Source organism: Apteryx rowi, unplaced genomic scaffold, assembly GCF_003343035.1.
Source record: "Apteryx rowi isolate R43461 unplaced genomic scaffold, aptRow1 scaffold_42, whole genome shotgun sequence".
NCBI classification, from domain to species: Eukaryota; Metazoa; Chordata; class Aves; order Apterygiformes; family Apterygidae; genus Apteryx; species Apteryx rowi.
In genome coordinates this window covers 1,633,389-1,656,780 of record NW_020450665.1, presented here as the reverse complement: position 1 = coordinate 1,656,780, position 23,392 = coordinate 1,633,389, and the positions used below count along the sequence as shown (strand labels likewise).

Here is a 23,392-nt window from a genome sequence, read left to right as displayed (position 1 = left end):
TTCTTTTCTTGTGAAGATTATAACTATCCTTGCATTAGTATACAGGATGGAGGAGAAGTGGAAGAACCTGTATTCTTTCCCAATCCCATAATTATTACATAAGCCAGGCACAGTCTTGCTCAGAAAAAACAATGTCACAGTAAAGCTAGTTTCTTTTTAATAGACTTTTTCAAATTCGATGCTAAGCTGAACCTTCTTTTCTAAAAAAACAGGATTTGTATTGGAAGAACATAAGATTATTTGTAGAAAAGCAGGAAGTGATTTACCACCACTATACACAGACAGCAGTAGAGAGGGTAGATGCTGTGATACCTGTCTCTTCACAACAAGATGATATGCCACAGCCAATCTGCAGCAGTTATGACTCTGTAGAAGAGGTTTTGAAGTCATGTCTTCTTAATATGTTTCTCACAGCATGTCCTGAAGTTTTCTCCATACCTCACTGCACAGAAAATAAAATGGTGTTGCTGCAGTCTCACACTAGCTCCCCCATTTTAGCTTTGCTTTATAAAGATACACTTGGGATATAAATGTTTTGGAGGCCATAAATATTGATTTTGTTTTCCATTTCACGTAGTTAAAATCTCACATACACGTACATGCTGTGCAAGTGCTGACAATATTACTTTAAAAATATTTCTAGTAGTCTGTAGTCTAAACAAAAGCATTAATCTCAGGAAGTTTTCAGAAAATATATTGCACAGGAATTCCCTTAAAATAGTAAAACTTTATTTATAATGGTTGATACTGAAAACATATCTGGTTTTGGTTTTACTTATTTCTGGAAGGATCAGCTGTTGCTTTGACAAATGCAGAAAGTTGGAGAAATGGAGTATAAAAAAAAATGAGAAGGGGAGGAGGAGAAAGGAAACAGCATCTATATTGAAGTGCTAATGTACTTCTGACCAGCATATTTTGAAACATAGCCAGTCAGTACCCGCCTCTTTGCATATTGGCACGTGATATCCACAGCACCTCAGATTATTCACTTTTAGGCAAAGAGTGATACAGTTGCTTGATAGCCTATTAAAAACAACATAAATAAAAGTCATTTCAGCTCTAGCTGCAATGTTTTTAACATGTCTTTTTCAAAGCAGACTTTTATTTAATAGTTCCCATACTTGCATTTGATTTTCTTTTTATTAATTGGTTTGATTACATCTTTTCAAAATTCAGCTGTAAACATTTTGATGTGAAAGATGACTACAGTGATTTTCTGATACTGACACTAGCCTGTTCGGTGGTGATGGGTAATTAATCAACCAATCCAAGCACTCTTCCAGCATGGCTTCCAAAGGGGTCAGTTTTGTCCCCTATTTTTTATGTGTAGACTATGAAATTACCCTGGAAACTGATAAAGTGATAAATACACTATGAAATATCAGAATTATTTTGCCAGTGGGTTTATGTCTTTGATAATTTTTTAAAGATCACAGCATTTCCATTGGTTGTAGTACTTTTGTCTGGTTAGAATGACCGTGTATTATGCAAAGCCTAATCTTGATTTAGTGTAGCTTGGAGTAATATTTGGAAAACCTTACAAATAGTCTGGTAGCTGTAATTTAATGAAGGTGATATCTGTCTCAGAAAGGTAAATAGAATTCCCGAATTGGAGCCTGTTTTAAATTAAACTGACCACAGGCTTTTCTGTTCTTCTCTGAAATTCTAACCCACATCTTGTCAGAGATCTTTAAGGATGCAGGCATCTAGGATACCGAAATAATCTACTCCTCTGCCTTATCTATGCCTGACAATAAATAATGGAATATTGCCACTGAGAAACAGAGTAGCTTTTTGGCCTTGATACAAAATACTTACCAATGATTCAAAAAGGAGCATCAAATGTTGTCAATTAGCATCTCACCAGTAATATGGGTTTACCTATATTGCCCTGAAATGTAATCCTGTTAATATAGATAAGGGATAGATTCTTTTTTGTCAAATACTCATGAATGGAGCCATGAAAAGATTTGTATGCCTCTGAACATATCCTTGGCATCCCCCATGGCAAGACACAAAACACTTTCTCCTTCTCTATGGCACTGATGTGGATGTATTTATGTGTGCGTGCTCTTTCTTCTACTGGATCTTTAATGAAAACGGCGTAGCTTTATGCTATTTTTTCACCCTTGATCTTCAGTAGATCTGCCACCTCTTTATATTTCTCCTGGGAGGCTGCGTATTTGTGGGGTGACATTATCCTACTGCATTATGACGTGATGTTGTTAACTCACTGCAGCTATGTCATTATGTACTGAAGCAGAAGCATGCCAAGAAAGAGATTTCACCACAGGGCACAGTTTTGCACCACAAAGTCATGTGAAGGGGCCTGTGGCAAATGCAGGGCTCTTTACCCATGCTGCCAGTTTGCCATGCAAGCTACAGAGCAAATTGATGTTAATCAATAATGTGCAGTGAAATCCCAAACAAATTGTAATGCTAAATGAGCTTGATCCTTTTCGGATAATTTCTGTACTTTATTATGTGATGATGCCAAGAGGCCTCCGATCTTGGACATGAAGCAATTTGAATTGTTATAATTATCACTAATGGATTTTTCCCTGTCTTATATGTGTGTGTGTGTGTGTGTACGTACGTTTGTTTTGTTTTTCCAACCAAAATACAGTCACTTTCCAAAGAGGAGATGGAGGACTAATGAGCAATGGAAGGTATGTTTCATTGTAAAAAGGTCTGTTTCCACCATATTTATTTCTAAAATTAGGAATCTTGAAAATTCTATAGGTGATGCACTTTGGTAATAAATGATCTTTTATAAGACTGACAATTCTAGAAGGAGTTAAATAGCTTACCACAAGGTTTAATGAGCTATCTGTTGTGCACTTTAGAGGAATCAAGTCCAGATGTTTCATATCTCCCAGATGCCCTGGAAGAAATTAGTAGTAAATATCACAAGGAATGTGTTCATTTGTTACCAGGATGTTTATTGCATTAATTAGACATTAGCAAATGAAGTTGCTGTTGTTTAAGACTCCTTATTGGCTCCCACTAAATTGCTGTGAGTGAACAATTACACATAATCGATCACAAAATAAATGATTCATGGATGATGAATAGGTTGGAGATTGATAGGACTGGATTCCACAACTTTGGCTACTCAATTGAAATTGATAAAAGCTGATAACAGACCCATATATCCTCATCTATTTTCCCTTTGCCAATATGGAGATTGTAATTAGGCTCTGGTAATAACTTCCAATCTCCCATTTAATCAATATTTTAGCAAAAAGAGATTAGGCCTAATGAGAGCTAGTGGATGTGGCAAGAAAGCTGCTGGATCTTCTTATTGCTGTTTCCATAGAAACCTATGTTTCTCTTAGGCGTTGTATCAGGCCCACCTGGGGTCTGTCAGAAATAAAGTACAGTGATTATAGATGTTGCTCCAACTTCGTGAGTGCATGAATAATCCAGAGAAGCTTCAGAACTGTAGGTTTTTTTKGGGGGGGGAAGGGTTTTTTTTGTTTTTGTTTTTTTTTAACATGAAATGATTTGTTTTCCTTGTTCAATACAAATATAAACAATCTACATGCCTTACCAAATTTCAGGCTGTTTATCCTGGGGTGAGAGCCACACAGTGCCTTATGGCCCAAGTTTACTTTCTCTTTCAGCATACTTGCTGTATAATACTGCTCTCAAAGCCTGACATTACAAGAATATGAAAGCATGTGGTAGTCACAGATAAAGATAGTCGTGGACTTTCCATTAATCCTACTCAAACCTGTTTGCCTCTAAACCATACGAGAGTGCTCAGAGGAAGAGTTACCAGCCTGTGGATGACAGAGGTGCATTTGGGATGCAAGGGAAGGAAGAAATAGTAGCCCAAAGTCCTGGAAATGGCTGATACAGAGCAATCAGTTTGAGTGATTGTTCCCTTGAGGTTGCAATTTATCATTCAGCTCTGGTTGAGGATCCCACGATGGTACTGCCTACACCCTGTTTCGCACAAGACAGCGCAGTTCATTTGGATTCCGGCAGAATCACGACTGATGCCTAGTCCCAGTTCTACTGACAAAGATGATTTGTATATATCCTTAATTAACTGTTCAAGGTCTTTAAATCATCAAAGCCTACACAATTTTAATTTGAAATAAATTGAAGTCTCCTAAACTGTTTGTTACACACGGTGGTGGGAGAAAAGCGATATGGTCTATTCAGTCACAGTTGTGTCCACATTGTGTCATATTTTTTATAAATAAATAAATATAGATAGATATTTACACATATATATTTGTATGTATATCTTTTTTTTTTATTTATTCTGCTTCAGTCGACCAGGTCTGTTGAATGCAAGTGACCCCAGTTATCCTTGGCTTGCAGACTCTTGGCCTGCCACAAGTCTGCCAGTAAACAACAGCACTAGCGGACCCAACGACCTTGGAAATTTTGGTCGTGGAGGTGGGTTTTCTTTTATAGGACACCATATAGTGTATAATAGGCTTCTGTTACTTAGCATCTATGATAAGAACTGTATAATATTTTTATTTTGTTATTGTGTAAAGCCCAGTCCTTCCTACGCACTGAGTTTGACTCAAGATTTTCTTTAAATTGGCTTTAAAATGCCCCTTTTGCTGTATTTGTTGTTCAGATTGCTCCCTTTCTGTGTGGAGATGAACAATCTGCTTTATGGAGTAACATACCCGGGAATGGAGGACGTTCATAATGGTGGGCAAGAGCCTGAGGGACACAGGAAGAATGTTCTTCCAGCAGTTGCGCAGAAGAACATTGTTGCTCTCACCTTACCCAGGCCCATCCTGTTGAAGAACTGGCCTCAGTCTCAACTATAATGCATAAAGAAGGCCTCAAAGGTCTTCATAAACTTTCCTTCTTGGAGGAAAGAACAGACAAAAGGGAACTATTTMGATATTTTAGGGTTTTTTTTCGCATTTGAATTGAGAGAGGTGCTTTGGTAAGGGGAGATAATGATTTATAACTATGGTGATGAATCTTTAAAGAGGTTACTTTCTTTCAAACGTTCTACTCAAATGGGAGTTTAAAAATGAATAACTGGAGTTTTAAAAAGTCAAAGTAGTCTTCAAACCTATCAGTTACTCTCTCGGTTTCTGTGACATTATAATACAACTAGTTCCCCAGAGTGTTGTTCAGAGGAAGACTTCTTAAAATAAGTAAGTATATAAATATGTTTAAGACATAAGTCAGGAAAAAAAATCAGGACAACTTTATATATCAAAAATACATTAAAATGCAAAAAATCTGTAAAACCATCAAACTAATAAATGTAAAAAGATTTTAATTTTGAACTGTATCAAAACCCTCCTCTTTGGTTATACATTCCCATGCAAAACTTCTTCCCTGTGACTTTAAATTGCATTAAAACACTTCAGATTTATTTTCCATATAAAAATGTTTTAAAGATCTTGTCTTACAAAAATGTTATTATAAAGTAAACAAATCTTTTGATAATATTTAGAAGCCAGTTGAATGTCTGCCAGCTTCTTTGCTGTAAATATCTTGAAAATATGACTCTTCAGTACTTTTCCATCTTTTCATGAGCTCACTCACATAATACAGAAAAATTAACATTTTCTTTTAGCATTTGGCTCTATAAGACTCCCATATAAGACTTACAGTTTGAACTGGAAGCATGTTTTAAAGCTTTTGGCTTCTGTGTGGGTGAGGCATAGGTCCAAATTCATCCAAGAGATGCAACATCTATATTTGGAATTTCAGCAGCTAAATTCCACGCATAATCTTTACAGTCAAGTTTACACTTGTTTTCTCGCTGTTTTGGGAGCACTTATCACTATCTCTTTCAACAGTTGAGTTTTAGATACTTCTGCTATCTCTCTCTAATACGAATGAACTGTCTAGATTGAACTTGAGACTCTTATTGGTAAAAAGATCTGCAGTGATGTAAAAGGTCTATAAGAATTTTGGAAACAGTAAGGTGACAATCGCTCTGGAGCAGAAACTGAGGAAGGCAGTTTTCACACTGCCTTTCAAAAGCAACTTCCACATTATGTCCTGGATAGACATTTGAGAGCAAGTCTATGGGTGGGAAGCACAGGTTAAGTTTGCAATCATATAACACCACAAAGTAGTACTGTGACTCCCAGGCAGCAAGGAAGAGTCACTCAGAAAGTCCCTTCAGAACTATTTGAATTATCCCAGGAGTTACAAAACAAGTTAGGTTTTGGAGAGATTTGGGGGAAACGGAAAAGGGGTATTCATCTTTGATCTAAAATGTACAGAGTTTTTTTGCTATGGCGGGAAAATCGCACTTGATTTTTACTAGGCGATTATGGCATTTTATAAAAGGGCACTTTAATAGCTCTTTGAATGCTTAGTGTATACATCTCATTGAGGTCTAAAAACTAATCTATGATTCTGCTGAAAATTCCCAGTATGTCTAGAGAATTTCAATTTGTTAGCAAGGTGGACTGAGAATTCTTGGCTGGCGGGAAGCTATGCAACTTTCCTTTCAAGTGTGTGCAAATGTCTAGTCCTTTGTTAAAAAACGACTGTATAGAGGTGACACCACTTAACTGAACTGTACTCTAAAGGGTAGGTGTATGCCTGATTACTTTAGAGAGATGAATATTTTACAAATCTTACTTATGTCAGTCTGCAGATCCTGCATAGATTGATCTGGACTTACTTTATTTTGTACATCGACAACAGAATTTATTTACTAAATTTCAATCCATTATGCTTTGGTGAAACCACATGTGGAAAAGCAGAATCTTATGTTGTGGATGAAATGCAGGAAAGATATGACTGCGCTTGACTCTCACATCTCATGCTGCATTTGCACATAAATGCTTTTATGATTGTGTACTGACCCTAGAAAGCACATTATATATGTGCAGGTTGGTAGTAATAACCTGATTTTGAAAGATGACCTGTGGTTTGCATTAAATGTAACTTTTTGTTGCACTTAAATTTGTCAGCAGATAGAGGCGTTTTAAATACTTGATTGTTCCCATCTCCCTGGATGTCTAAGCCCTGTTGTTGTTGCCTGCAAAAAATAGATGGTACTGATAGACCCGAATTTAATCTCTGTTTCTTCAGTCTCTTTACAGAGCCTTTGTTCTTGCCTTATTTATGGTTAATATTATGTTGCTGCCTTGAGACTACAAGTGGTATTAGGGTCCATATTAAAATGTTCACTGTCGGACAGATGCATGCAAATAGTCCCATAGTCTAAATGGTCAACCCCAACAGCAAAAACAATAGGAGAAAACCATGGTACCATATCCCATTGCCAGAAAATTCTTGAGACAGTAAGAGAACAACAGTATTCCTTGAGGTCACGCAGAACCCATGTCCGAATCTGGAACTGAGCCTAAGTCCTTCCCCAAGCACACAAATCATCTTTTTTCTTTGGGCCTACGGTCTGTAAAAGCATCTGTGATGGGATCTAAACATTCTGACTACAAGGTCAGAATTATGATTATTTGAATTATTATCATTATCAGAATTATGATCTGAGAGTCCATGTCTGCCATCATGCTATATGAAGCAAATTGCATATAAACGATGCATTTTTCTAATGATCAGATTCCAGAATGAATTCAGCTTTTCAGAGCCTAAATAAATTGTAAAAGTAGCAGCATTTGAAATATTAACCTTTGAGAGAGCAGGAGAAGGGTTATCAGCGGAGCCGTGGCTCTCCTTGGGACATTCTGCCAGTCATCATTAGATTCGTCACACCTCAGTAGTCTCAGCTTCTAAATCTAGTATTCCACCAGCAAATGTTACTAGCATGTTTAGTAAGGAGAGAGAATGCCAACTGATGGGATTAAAGTTATAAACTGCAGTGTGTGATAGGATTCAAAAGATGTAGAAATGTCAACAGATATCTAGTTAAATATGCTGTACTGTTTTTCAGGTAAGTGTACTGAGTATTTGAAGAAGTTGTTCTCCATTATGAACACTGCTTTGCTGTTTTAAGAGACGGATCACTTAAATCCTTCAGAATAAGAGATTTTTTTTCACTTTTCAGGAACAACTTATTTTTTCAGGCTTTTCTTTTATTGGCAAGGAGAAATGTACTAGTTAGTGTCTAAAAGGAAATTAGATAAACTGATGCATCAAACTTCAACGAAGTGAAGGTGGTGCCTTTAAAAAATTACTTTGAGAGCTTCAGCATCCATTTAATAGTTTTGCTAGGTATTTGCTGGGAAAGTTTCCTCTGTGATTTGTAGATTCTCTCCTTTCATCATTTCCCTGAAGCCCAGACAGGTTCTGACTTATAGTGAACAATTGAAAACATTCTTCAGTAGAGAAGTATTCGAAACTTCGCTTTCACAGTTGAAGGTATGGAAAGAAAAGATGGTTTTAGGCAGTGAGACGTGAAGGACAAGTGGTAGGCCTGTCACAGATGCTGATAGCTTGGCAATGGTTGTACATCATCTTCCCTTCGTTGGCTCATGGACCTGTCTCAGCTGAAATGCAAACGTGCACAATGACACATTTATTTTTCATCTTAAACCTTGATATTTTCAGGCTTCCTGTGCATCAGTGATTTGTTTCATTCCCCTATGTTCACCACAGATGTGCTGCCGCCAATGCCAGGGCAAGGAGATAAAACAGCTACTATGCTTTCAGATGGAGCCATTTACAGCAGCATTGACTTCACCACCAAAACTAGTTACAACAGTTCCAGCCAAATAACGCAAGCTACACCATATGCCACAACCCAGATACTGCATTCCAACAGCATCCATGAGTTGGCAGTCGACTTACCTGATCCTCAGTGGAAAAGCTCAATTCAGCAAAAAAATGACCTGATGGGATTTGGTTACTCGCTCCCAGACCAAGGCAAAGGCAACAACGGTAATTCCAGTTCTTATTTGCCAGAGCCCTCGGCTTTATACTGTATCATCTATGCATGAATTAGAAAATTATTTTTAGTACGTGAGGCACCGCTCATTTTTACCGTAACTAATACTTACATACCTTGCATGCGTGCTGAACTTCACTCTGTCTCAAAATGTATTGCTCTGTGCTTTTGGTCCTCTCTGTCCTGCGATAACCACCAACCCATCTGCCTTCCATTAGGCTAGGACAGGCATACATGAAAGACAAAAAAAAAAGGTGATTGAAAAAAATCGCAGCCTTGCCACATCTGCCGTTGTCTTGCTAACTGCATGTGTTGCATGTGCTTGTGCTGTGGACTAATCACATGATGCCGCTGTGACCTGTGCCCTTTAACCCTTAGCCTTGCTTTACATCCCTGACTACCGCGTGGCTGAGGGCTTGGCTAATAGATTGCCACACAACCAGTCTCAGGATTTCAGCACCACCAGCTCCCACAACAGCTCCGAAAGGAGTGGCAGCCTCTCAGGTTGGTTCTACCGCCGGGGCGAGGGGCGGCAGAGGGGGGTCCGCTAGGCAGCTTGCCGGGTCAGCAGCACAACCCCAGGCGCAGTCCCCAGCTGAGCAGGAGGGCGTTCGCCCCTGGGAATGTCAATAAGCCGCGTCACCTTGGCTGCCGCTGCAAAAAAAAAAAAAAAAAAAAAAAAAAGACCCCAAACACAAAAAAGCCTTTGCAAAACCTATTAGAAAATCCTCCCAACCAGTGCACCCAGTGCTTTGCAGCAATTGCAAACCTTGCTTTGTAACAGTCTTGCCCCAATAGCTTACTGCAAATATATTTCCACATCAATCTGCACTTTATAGGCCTTCCCGCACTAGACTTCTTGAGGAGATGAATATTTTTGTTGAGTCACTACCAGAGTCCCCACTCACATGAGCCATTTCTAAATGTGTTTTTCAATCAAGCAGCTCACTCAGAAATAAATGTAGGCCCTGTAAGATGACTGGAGTTGCAAAAATTGTGCTAAGTCTGCATACAAACAGAATGTAAATTTTATGTGTGTGCTGCATGTTATATTTGAAACATGACACATTTTCATTGGATGAAAATGACTGTAATACTTGTGATCATGTATTATATTTAAATATACCTCTTTTATTGATTTCTTTAGTTTTGCTCACTTGTTGCTTATGTTACTTTACGTATAATTATGTCCTTTTTTAAAGAAGAGAACTAAAAAGCCTGCAATTAAAATGGAAGTCTGCTATTATGCTTAACCAAAATAGAAGAGAGCTGAAGGGACTTCAGTTTCAAATTTGTACTATATCCATAGCCATCTGAAGTTCAATTATAAGTTAGAACAGTCGTAACAGTACAGATCAACCCCAGAAATGGCTTCTGTATGTCAGTTTTAATGACTTTTCAAAATGAATGTTGAGATTAGAAGCCTATAAACATTGGCCCATAATTCAAATAGCCAAATGTATTTGCAAATCTTGAATGGAAATGTCTTTTTATGGAAATACTAGCTGCTTTGAGTGCGATAGAAAAATAGGCTTATAGCATTGTCAGAGAGGAATCTGAGAGTTAAGTTCATGTGTTACTTTAGGAAAGGTGCTTGCTCCTTGTATGTGAGATGTATTGACAAGTAGCTTAGAAAATCAACTTGCTCCCCTGACTGCATGAAAATGCAGAAATTGATATGCTGAGGAACATATGTGCCAGTTATCGAAGGGCAGTATCACACTTTAAATGTGTTGACAGTTACAGCTGGCTAAGAACTTTATGAGAAAATACAATGAAAATTTTTCTTTGGAAAATGCCAGTTCATCAAAAGTTAGACTTTGAAAAAATATTTCAAGTGAAACATGTTTTGTGCAGTGTTTCTCAGTTTGAAGTAGAATTTCTGATGAGATCTGGAAATTTCAGGTTAGCCAAGCTTTCCTCGGCCAGGGCATTCCCTGTAGTCACCAGAATAGAGCTCACACCTGAATGTCCCAGGTCGCTGATGAGTGTCAGACTATTGGACTGCAGATTTGGTATTTTGCTCTCCCTTGTCCACTAGTTAGGTATATAATGCAGACCAGCTGCAACATGCAAAATTGAGGAAGATCTTCAGATAGTCCAATAATTAGAGTGTCACTGGAGCCAGAGACCAGCTTCGATTACCTAGTCCTCATCAGCAGGAGCAGGGACTTTTTTCTCACTTCCTTGGTTACTATTTTAACTATTTATTATTCTAAGTCTCTCTCTCTTTCAAACAAATACTATGAGAAATCTTATCCTGCTTTGGAGTGGAAAATAGCTAAAATCTCAACTGCTTTATGAAGTAGGGATATTTTTTGGCTGTACTTTTCACAGCGCCCAGCTTATGTCAGTGCTGTAATCATCAGCCCAACTGGCAAATTCTTTTTCCAGGGTCTGATTCATCCAGAGATTTAAGCAATATAATTGAGCTTCAGTGTGAGGAGACATTGAAATATCTAGTCATTGGTATGGAGAAATAAGGCTTCTATGCAAGTTTTCAAGTGCAGATCAGGCACTATGTAAAAGTTGTCTGTTCCAGTAGTCTGACATTGGAGTAATTCCACCCACAGGGTAAGGAGAAAGGAAATCTCTTGCCCAACTGTACAGTGTAGGTTGCTTTCCCTACTAGTAATGTCCTTGGACTGCCTTTCTTTTACTTCTTCATCTGAACAGCTTCTCAGCTCTTTGCTTCATTCTTTCTAACAACTCCATTATCTTTGCCCTTTCTCTCCAAAACCCCACAATTTACACCATACTTGTGCCCCACACATCCAACTTCCATTTTACCGGTCTCCTAAGCATACCAAGATGCTACACTTTCAAAATCTCCCTCTCCACCCAAAGTAACCGCTAAGAAGAAAGTCTCCTCTGCATTTCTTTTCTTTGAGTACTCCTAGTTTAATCCCCCTCCTGCACAAAAGCATGTGTGTGCGTGCGCGCGCGCGCGCACACACACACACACGCACTTCCTCCCGAAGCAGGCCCTTCTGCTGCTCTTCTTGGTTCCTGTCCCTGCAGACTTTTCCAAATTTTCCCCATATCCTACTAACTAAAGTTCATATACTTTCTTTGTACATTTCCATGATCTTATTTCTAACTCTGCTTTTGCCTGTACCTGTACTTTGAAAGCTTTGTTTTCCCTCAAGATGCTTCATGCATTTGTTCCTCCATTGCCACTACCAGCAGTTTCCTTTTTGTTGATCAAAATGTTCTTTCCCTTTTCAAGAACGCTTCTCCCTCTCTGCCAGGCTGCAAAAGAACAGAAGAGCCTGTCTTGCAGCCTAATAGATGGAATATCAGCTCGGTTCGCACATAGTGAATGACAGGATCTTTTCTGGACTTACTGTAAATATCCCAGGTCAAGGAAAGAAGAGCCCTGGTCTGGAGCTGGGTTGTGGAGAGAAAGAGGTCCTCCTTGCAACCTGCTGCCAGCTAGGCTGATTAGAAATCTTGCCAGACAACAAGCCTGACTCTAGCAGCCAGAACAAGAGGTGGAAAGAAAAGGCTTGACTGGTTCTAAATCACACAGCCATGTTGTTTCCTCCCTCTCTGTTCTTTCTTTTTGGGTCCAGCTGACAGCTGGAGATAAGAGAAGAAAGCCCTTGTCTCCCAGACCACAAGTCCCATGACACGAGCTTGTCTCTGTCCCTAGAACTGCACCTCCTCCTGGATATCTCTGTGCCTAAAGCTGGAGCCATGGCAAACAGGCTGGTGTACGCCAGTGCATGCGGTTCCCCCATTCCTTGCAAGTCAGTTGTGGCTTTTTTGATTCATTGCTGTTGAGAACTTTTTACATGGTTTTTTGGCTGACACTTATAAATCAGCATGAGATGACAGTGGGTAAGCTGGATTAGACTGTGCTTTCTGCAACAGGCAAGGAAAGAGTGACTACTCGCTGCGTACCCCACTGAAAAAGCACGACAGACAAATCTTCAGCCCAACAACCCAGTGAATCTGAAAGCCACAACAAAGTGGCAAAAAATAGATGGGTCTGAAAGCAGTCAGGGGTCTTGAAATATTTTTTGTCGCATTCTTCTTCCTAATGAATTGCTGACTAGAAGAAAAAGGGTGAGCATAAAAAAAAAAAAAGAGAGAAACAAGTGGGAAGAGAGCTTTTTCTGTAAGATCGCTTTCCCACAAATGAAATTGTCTCAAATGGAGAAGTGGATACAAGGACAATAAGAAAGGAGAAGAGGGCTACAGCAAGATGCATTGCTCACCTCATTTCCACTAGCATCTTCCGTTAGAGTTGTACATCGGATTTAGAACTCTGTCCATTTTGGCACAAGGTATTTGAATCCTGTCCTAAAACATTGCAAACAGCTTGCTGATATTTTGAAAAATGGGACTTACTAAACTCCTTTGAGAAAAAAAGCCATTTCTTTTTGTTTGACAACTTACACTTGTCATTCTGACTGAAAGAAATTAAGTGTCATGACAATTTTTTTAGATTGTGTCCTTAACCTCTGTGTTTTCCACAGAAAGAGATTATGCAAAACAGAGTTATAAGCGCACTGGATTCTGACATTTGAAAGAATTTGCCATGGTCTCTTATATTTTTATCTAACAATAGATGCAAGAAGTCCTAAAGCAGACATGAATAAATCAATAAAAACATACATTTTTGATACAGCGAAATACATCTTTCTTTGGTTATGCACTATTGTGGTGTGACTTTATCAAGTTCATATTTTAAAAAGAAGTGTTTTTCAGCTATTATGTAGAATATTTTTCCATTCCAGTCTGTTATTATTTATAACCTTGTAACAACATTAACACGTTGATTCTGCTAAGCTATAAATATATCTTCTTTTTTTGGGCATGCCATCTGGCATCAGAATTCTTTCAAAGAAATGTAAATAGCCAGCTTTCTTTTCACATTATACCTCTAACTTTTTCTTTTGTGATTCACAGGTGGCAAAGGAGGGAAAAAGAAGAAAAACAAAAATACTGCCAAGCCCCAGAAAAATAATGGTTCAAACTGGGCCAATGTTCCCCTCCCACCCCCTCCCGTGCAGCCGCTTCCAGGCACAGAGCTGGAACACTATGGGGTGGATCAGCAAGAAGCAGGGTAATTTTTTTCTTTTTCTGTAGAAGAAAAATCTGTGGTTTGCAGAGATGAGGCCTTTTCTGCCAAATAAAAATATTATTCTATTTTATTTTTTAAAAAAGAGAGAGGGGCTTTTATCCTATAACCTTGTTTAAGGCTATAGAAGAGGAATGTTTGAATAGCTTCTGTTGATGATGACAAGATGGAAATAAACGACCTTGTTTCATCATCATGTAGGGCTTCTATGCTTACTCATGCTGAGAAGTATCTCGCTTCACAGGTAGCCTAACTGAATTCCGTTGGACTGTTTGCAGATGATGGGACTCAGAGTGAGTAAGGATGACATAATCTGGCTCTTTGTATTTTTTTACTGGTTTGATGTTTAGAAATATGAGAGCCAGCAGAACAAAAAAAAACCTCACTAAATTGGATTAATTTTAGAAGATCAACCAGTGGATTATAATCTTCTCATCAGCTTTTAGAAGAAATTTCACTGTTAAGAAAGGCATGCTATTTGTAGGCATTTCTTGAGTTTAAACAACTCTTGAATTTCTGGAACCTTACACTTATTTTTGCATAGCTTAAACTTGTTCTCAAGGACATAAAATCAAATAAAAAGCACTAAAGAGGAAAGAGATATTTCCTGCACAGAGAGCAATTATGGAATGTTTTTTATAATGTGAAATTATATGAATTACTATTTTATCAAACTCTGGAGAAAAATCCAAATAAATAGGAAAATAGTTTATTGTGATCATGTCTATTGGAGCCTTTGAGAATCATTGGAGTTCTGCCTGGGACAAATAGTTACCTGTTTAAATTCATGGATTAATCAATATTTCCTAAGGATGAAAGACATGCTTTAAAAATCACTGTAATAGCTTGTTGAATAAAAATATTTCAAATCCTATCTCTTTTATAAGGATAAACTGGTCATTACTACTTTTATGATGAAAATTAGAAGAAATAAATGTTAATATTTGGATTTATACCAAGTCCTTCAACTCAAATTGAATAATAACTAATCGTGTAAGTCAGTGGAGTCCCTTTTAAAATGAAATTCCATTGAGGCTCTGTATAAGTTAGAATTCCAAAGTAAACGTGAGGGACAGTGTATAACCTTACTGATTATAAGTGTTGCTTAAACCTTAAGGCAAAAAGAGCATAAAATGATTATGTTCTTTATTCTGCTAAAAAAAGCTGAAACAAATTTGAGATAGTGTAGCTGTTTGATATTTCTCAGTATTAATTTACATCCTTAAAAATTCGCATGCAACTATTTCACAAAAATTAATTATGCTATAGTAAGCAAACAACTTGCATTTTCTATAAGAACAATGCAATAGTATAAAAGACAGCTAAACTGATGTACCTTCTCGTGAAAGCCCGTGACACAGGGCTTGACTGCTCAGTTACATAAAGTAGCTGTTATCTAGCTGTTATCTAGCTTGGTGGCTAATTATATTAGTCACCAAGACAATGCTGGTTGTTTAAGGATAAATAGCCTTCCAGGTTCTCCAAAATTCAGATATAGTTTTTCCTCTGTTTATCTTTTAAATTACTCTTTTCTTCTTCTTTTTTTTTTTTTAATATTTCATTAGTAGCAGTTGTAACCAGACCTTCTAATGTGCATCTTACCAAGCAAAGGCAAAAAAGAAATTGAAAATTAGGCTTACAGTGTCAGTTCTGAGCTACAGTAATTTGCAACCAATTCTGCTGAACCCAGTGAAGCTGCAATGACTGTATTTTCTGAGGATCTACCCAGTCTTAAGGGTCTTTCTGTATTCAGGGACTGATCTTGTTTCTGTGTTTTTCAGCATGCTAAAATGGAAAGAATCATAGCCTGCATTCTCTATGTTGCCTTTAATATTGACATGTTGGGTAGAACACCTGGCAGTTTTTTTGATTTTTTAAACTGTTTTGTTTTTCTTGATTTGCTCTGATGTATACTATGTATTAAAAGTACAATATGTGTTTTAATTTTAGAATTCATTGTATTCAAACATAGTTATACTGTGAATAATAATTGAAAATGATCTTCCAATCAGAAAAACTTTAATAAAGTTCTTACAGTGTGCTATGAAAGATGAACATTTAGAACAATAAAACAAGGAAGGTGACATCCAAAAAACCACTTATCTTTCTGTGCTCCTTCCCCCGTAACTCTTGAATTCAAGTGCAAGTTTCATTGGTATGGGCATCCCAAATAAATTAAACAGCTTTGACACCTTATTTTGCTTACTAGAAATTAATGCCAGAGGCCTGTTGGCTAATAAATGTGTAAAATAATCCTTAATAGCAACAATTAAAAAAAGTCACCTAACTTTATCATAGACTTACTCAGATAAGGAAGAAAACACACTCTCTTGGATGTCTCTACCACCTTCTCTCCAGAAGAACCAAGGTCTGCATTCACTTCTATTCTTCCCTGAACTGCAGCACRCATAATGAAAGATGATCATTTTAATCCAAGTTATGGCCATTTTATGTAACATGGTAGATTTTTTGATATCTTGAATTACTATGTAACCTACCCGGAAAGTCTGTTTATACTATTGTTTCCTAGGCAAGTTCTTTCCTGTGGAACTTTGCCCTTCTTCCACAAACTCTGTGTTTGTTCCTTGCTGTCTTCCTCAATTTTTCGCTTTTATATATGGCAGAGACTTTGCAGTTTCTCTTTCTCTGTAGCAGCATATTCCAGTCAAGTATATTCTCTTTTCCTCCCTTTTCAGAGATGATGTTTTTGCTTGGTTTTATCTAATAAATGTGACAGTAACTAAATGCTGATTACTTATTTATTATCATCTATTTATACTTTTTCACCAGTAATATGCATGACCTGGGGCCAATCCCAGTAACAACATAAAGTTATCATTGGTTATTTTTATTTATTCCTATTGATTAAAACTTAAAAATGGAACATTAATTGCTGGATATCAGCATATTTGATAGTTGTTTTCTGTCCTAAGAAAAAGAATGTAGTATCTTTGATATCAAAAAATCCTTTCTAGCAAGACCTGAAGAGGGAAACTTTATTTGTTGCAACGATGTGTGTATTGAAACAAAAATGTATTGACTGTTCAACTTATCTGTCACCTTTATTTTTTATTTTGAAGAAGCAAGCCTATCAATACAATAAGCAAGCCTATCAGTACAATAAACCAAGCTTGTTAGTAGCAAAAAATTAATATAGAATAAAATTGACAAGAGGAAACTAAAACTATTAGAAACATAAAGATCTGTGTTTGTTAAACAGAACTTATTTAGGGAATTAAAATTAATTATCATGAAATTACTATAAGAGGTACCTAGTGAAGTCAGGGTCAAGATGAAGTCAAGATTTTGATGAGAAGTACTTGAAAGATGTTACATGTGTTTTTGGCAAGTTGTGTTTACTCAGGAAACCAAAAAGGACATGTGTATGACCGATATTCACTATGCTCTGATTCTAGAAGTTCCAGTAACTGAATAATTTACATGAGAGGATGTTCATATGTAGTCTGTTGGGTTTGCTTTCTTTTTCTTGCAGAATTTTTTTAGTAAAATGCATGTTAGAACTGGTGCCTTTTCAAACATTTTACATTATAAAGACAAAGGTCCTCATACCTGAAATCTTGAATCTCAATGTCTTGAACTTCGTGCTTAGCCTCCTTTCTATTTCAAACAAAATCTAGGTAAAGATATGGTACTTATGCAGAATCTTTTTCTTAAGGAATAAACTAGCAAGCTGATCCTTTGGGGTTTTGGAGCAAGTAGGGTCAAAAGCCAAGCACATCCAAAGATCATTTATGCATTACCGAAAAGTCACTGAGGAGTACCTTTCTGTCTTGTGTCTTTTAAAGAAGAAGCTATTATACTAAAGCATAGGATTGAGAGAGAGTGAAAGTAAGCAACAGAGCTGTTGCACTGTAAATTTTTATCAGCATGAGTTAGGATGGTCCCTTCACCCTTTAGGTGGCAACGTCATGAGTGAATGTTGCAAGGAAAGACAAATTAATGCTAAGTAATACCCTAACCATCTCTTAAGGAATTACATACGTGTCACACAATATTTTCGTAAAGCCTCGTGTTATAAGAATAGTAATGATAAAAAATCAATTACCCCAAAACTCCTAAATGCCAGTGGTAAGATACAACATTTATTTGCCCCTCTGTACACATACATATGTGTATCTAGATATAAAGTAAAAGCAGCTTTAATTACAAGATATTATTCCAAAGACTTCCTGCTAATTGAGAGAGATTGTTCTAGCTATTCTGAATCTGAACTTTTGAATACAGAGTACAAAATTTCAAATAAGCAAAAAGAAGTGTCATTAATTTTAGAAATTTTTTGGATTTGCTCAAAGTAGATGTTCCATTCATAATACAGTTTTAAAAGCTTCTCTGTTTTCCTAGCCTTTTTGTAACCCAACTTCACTTGAGAAAATTGGCAGTGATCCATCTTTCTCTGGTAAATTGGTAATGGTAATTGCTTCCAGGTAAGGAGCCTTAAAAGGAGTATTCTTTAAACTGGTTTGAGAAATTAACTGTATAACTTGGTGCATTACCTGCCTGTATTGCAAACAAAAGGTATACCTCGTTACCAGAGATGTCTACAGTTTTTGAAGGTGGGTAGAAGATAAAGTGACTTATGATGCTTGGGGAATGTTCTTTAAAGTATGAGGTGATGCTGATGGTAAAGTAGCTGTGATAGCCTTTGATTGTCTGGATGTTTTTGAAAGGCACTACCCATCCCTGAAATGTTTTGGAATATGCTGGGAGTTAAGAAGAAATGTGTGCAGACGCTCACTGCGGATTGCTAGGGATGTTTTGAAGGTTAGAAGAGTGGAAAGTGTTGAGATTTGGCTGGTGTGATTGTCGGCAGAGCTGTGCACAACTGGAGTGATGTTCAGATTAGAGAATTATTCGGTGACACAATGCTCAGGATATGACCATAGTCAGTAGGGGCCACAGGTCCTGGATGATGCTGGTGTCATGAAGGGACAGGGTCCTGGGATGATATTGTGATATAAAAGTGGATTGAAAGTTCTGTGATGAAGACAGAGAGAAGGAAGGATTGAATCACTCGCAAAGCATAAGAAGTGGTAGTAGACTGTAAAGCTTCTCTTTCTGACCCTGATCAGATATAGCATATCATCGCTTAAACCTTGGTGCAAGATTAAAAATTCTTCCAGATAAATGTAATATCATATCTATCAGAACATTTCTTATATGTGAAGAGAGAAGAAATGACATATATATTGCTAGCTGTTAATATTTTAATTTATTTTGGGGCATGTATTTTGAAAATATTCCAGAATTTAGCACTGTCTAGGTAAGTCCCATTAAAGACTGGTTATTAGGTGAGTGCTGGCAGAGTTTTCAAGATGTATGCTAAACGTATCTTACCAGCTAGCGCTGTGACACAGCATATGCTTAGGGTGAGTGCTGCTACAACATGAATGTATTAACAAACATACATGCGTGTTATAGTATGTAGGTATATAACATGTTCAGGTTATATGTGTGAACATCATATAAGATACGTTTGTGCAGCATGGAAAGATCATAATCAGTGTGTAAAGTGTAGCTTATTTAAGTTACAAAATAATTACGTACAATAAATTTACAAATGGGGGGAGGATGGGAGTAAGGAAGCACATAAGTACAAGTGCATAAAGCTCACTCTGCATTTTAAGAATGGTTTTATTTTCATGTCTAGGTAAATCTTCAATGCATTCTTCTAGGTTAATGGTCCAGAAAGTGAGTTAGTTCATTTTTATTAGTGAGTGTGGAATACCATTATCTTATCAGCATTAACAAATTTGATAACAGACCTGTAATTTTTTTGTTGCACTACTTGTTCAAGTTGCTTAGCAGTTGTGGAAAAAATTAAACAGAATCAGTAAAGGCAATTTGAGCAATTATGACCCCATTTTCAATAAATGTTAAATCTCATACTGCCTGCAAGTGTTTAAATTGTAGCAAAAATCCTGTATACCCTCTGCTGCACATCAGAGATGACATTTGATATGTACTAAGTTTACTTGGTTTTTGTTTTAGATATGACAGTGATGGTTGGTGTCCGCCTTTGCCAGTTCAGACCTACTTACATCAGGGCATGGAGGATGAGCTTGAAGAAGACGATGATCGCGTTCCCACACCTCCTGTCCGAGGGGTAGCTTCATCGCCTGCAATCTCCTTTGGGCAACAGTCAACTGCAACTCTCACGCCTTCTCCACGAGAGGAGATGCAGCCAATGCTTCAAGCCCACCTTGATGAATTAACTAGGGCCTACCAGTTTGATATAGCAAAGCAGACATGGTAAATGTTTAAAGGGGGCACCTGCAGTCTGGGGAAAGAAAGCGTAATAGTAATTTATTACTTAATGACATAACTATTAACTACATTCAACAACATTTCAGTAATGTTTACAAAACCATAAACAGGAAGAAGAAATAGCAAGTGTGTATCTCCAGTGTGAAGGCCTTAAACATTAGTGAATGCTTTGTAATACTTAACTCTTAATAATATATTAAATCTTGACTAAAACCACATAAAAATTATATTAAATTGGAGTTTTGGCATATACTCAGCTGACTGGTTAGCACCCACCTACTGACAACTTCTATTTATGCAGTTCAAAATACTATCTTTTCAGGCTAGGAAAAGAAATCAATTTATTAGGATTTTCACAAATACTGAGGTTCTAAATCTCTGATTAAAAATAAGGCCAGTCACTTGCAATAGCAGTATAGCAGGTTTTACCCTGTGTAGCAGGAGAATGAAGTGTTCGTATATCTGACAATATTTTGAAATACCATGAAAATTTCTGATTCAGGGTGAAAAAATCAGAAATAGCAGGAAGGAAGTTGTTAGAATTTACAGAATGGATCTAATGTTTTAGAATGCTTTTTGCCTATTTAGAATGAGGGGCAAGCAAATATCACAGTAACATTTTCACTGTAAAACAAACAGAAGCAATCTCTTCAGGGACTGACAAAGGACTTGACAACTGCACAAGACTGGGGATACGGTGAAGGTCAGTTGTTCTCTGGATATTCCCAAAGTGGCAGTTGTCCTTTTAAAACTTTTCTACCCAGACAAAAAAAAAAAAAAAAAGAGAGAGACGGAGAATCTCAGAGGATAAAAGTACAGCTAGTTACTGAATGGCACTCTGCCAGGGAAGAAGCAAGCTTTCTTTGCTGGTAAATAAAGCCACAGCGTTATTCAGCTTGAGCTACCATAAATAGATCTGGCAGGTAGGCAGGCAGTGCCAAATCAAAGCCAGCTGTTTTCCCTGGACACTGCCAAAGCCTCGAGGCTTGTCTGCAATCTGCGCCCAATCAACAGGATACTTTGGTCCCAGTGCAATGCCACGCTGCCAAGCACAGACCCCGGCCTGCCTGTGGGACAGACCCAAGTCCCAGGCAGTAGCAAACCTGGCCTATTAAAGGTGGCTGCCTCCGGAGCCAGCGCACAGATACATAGCCTGTCTGTGCACTCAATTGCTGCTGCATTTTGCAGCTGTTACGCTTCCTGCGACCTACAGGCTGCACGTGCCAGTCTGGTGGCTGGCAGCACTCTAGCAAAGCATCTTGCAGCTGGGGGTAAAGGTCTTGCTCCCTTTTTGGAGCCTTGAAAATTGACTGGGAACTTGCATAAGGTCCTTAGGAATACAGATTTTAAAGTCACTCTTGTGTAAGGTCACAGTAACTGAGCAGTAGCTGAAACTCTGGAAAAATTATGGAGGAAGTAGCGTTTTTTCATACTGGCATCTTATAGCAGGTTTGGGGATAAATCTAGATGGTTGCAAATGGAAAGGATTTTTGCAGCAGTTGTGACATGGACTTGTTTACTGGTTTGATACTGCTTGGCTGTACACTTCTCGTGCTGTTAAAGGACCTAGCAAATGATGTTCAAAGTCAGTGGAAAAAACACCTCTGTCTTAAATGAGAAGGAAGATTTCTTACTTTGTTTTCTTGTCACCAAATTAACCTGCCCAGTGTAGAGGGGGGAAAAGAAAATAACAAGATGAGACCGATCAGATGAATTATTGTAGGAGTAACAGAAGATAGATTTAGAGACCGACCAACTGGAGATTTAAGAGAGAGCACATTAGAGATTACTGGAAAAGTGCATAATCATTATGGCCTTGATCCAGCAAATCACTTAAGTATATGCTTAACTACAAATACATGAGAAATTGATTTCAGTTCTATCACATGCTTAACATTAAGCATATATTTAAGTATTCTCCTTGATTGGGAGCTAATCACGCTGTTTAATGAGGGTTAGTTAGATCTTAGTGTGCTTTCCTGCAGTGTTGTGAACACTGTATACCTAAGAACCCAGTGTCCAGACAGAAAAGTATTCAAGAGCTGCTAATCAGAAGGGGGCTGTATATCAGAATGGAAGCATTTGCTTTACAAATTATTTTCAGAATATGCAATAATTTAAAAAAAAACACACCAAAGTAGAAAGAGATTCCACTGGTATATAACATTTACCATGACATTCTCAGATCCACTAGGTCTGAGACAAGACTACTTGAATATGAGAATTGCTATATTTATAAAATATAGGTAATATTACAGCACAAAGTTCTTATGAAAATTAAAAATATTAGAGGTAGGTAACCAAAGAGGTGACAGTTGTATTTTTTTCCATGATAGCAGTGTCTAAGCGAAGGACTAGCAGAATCCTGTATCCTCTCCAGGGTTCTGCCAATTTGAATTAGGTCACGGCACCTCATGAATAGCCACCTATGGATACCCATGTGGCTACATTAACAAATTCAGGTGTGGTACACTGTCTCATGCCAAGGCCAGTGATGTCTGGGTCCCCTGGGACAGCTTGCTATGTACCTGTAGTGCCATGGAGAATGCTGCACTGTTAGCTGGCAGTTCTTCTTCTCCTCTCTAGTGTCTCAGAGACCTCTTACATGAAAATCCAAGTACACTGATTGCCCATTGGCCATCTAGCTATCCTGTGTGTGTTTTTTAACTTTGTATTTCATGTTTCAGTTGTGATTGCTGCATGCAATAATTTCACACATGCATGCCCTTAATACTGCTGCAATTAAATCAATTAAACTACTTTGAGTAAAGCAAAATAAAAAGGCCTCTTTGATGATGGATTCATGGTACTTGAACATTTCTTTTGTCCTTCAGGTCATTTCCTCCTCTTGAGGGTGAGTTTTATGTAACAGCACTGAGTCTTTTTAAGCAGAAGGAGTGAAATTTAAATTGTGTTTTGGCTCAAAGATGTGAAATGCAAGATGGAATACTGAGTGATACACTTGTATGCTAGTTTGGGCTTCTCAGTTGTGCTTTGCCATGCACATGGATTTCTCAAGTCTCCATGTACCTCAGTTCCTCATCTGTGAAAGGATAATCTTGTCCTTCCCTGTCTTACAGGACGGGGAAGTATGTTTAAGATTGGAAAGTGCTCGAGTATTATGGTAATGACATATCAGAGCTATGGTAAATAACTGAATTGACTTTTCTTGAGTCTGACCTAACAAACACATTCTG

General features: G+C 37.7%; 1 protein-coding gene across 1 annotated transcript in view; it reads left to right on the top strand.

Annotated features, from left to right (window-relative positions):
* ROBO2 (roundabout guidance receptor 2) overlaps positions 1 to 23,392 on the top strand; it is a 427,700-nt gene that overhangs the window by 375,462 nt on the left and 28,846 nt on the right. The window contains exons 19-24 of the mRNA XM_026075995.1: positions 2,627 to 2,669; positions 4,286 to 4,413; positions 8,533 to 8,814; positions 9,200 to 9,325; positions 13,739 to 13,895; positions 19,920 to 20,180. Of these exons, the coding sequence (XP_025931780.1) occupies positions 2,627 to 2,669; positions 4,286 to 4,413; positions 8,533 to 8,814; positions 9,200 to 9,325; positions 13,739 to 13,895; positions 19,920 to 20,180 (997 nt within the window). The remainder of the gene's footprint in view (positions 1 to 2,626; positions 2,670 to 4,285; positions 4,414 to 8,532; positions 8,815 to 9,199; positions 9,326 to 13,738; positions 13,896 to 19,919; positions 20,181 to 23,392) is intronic.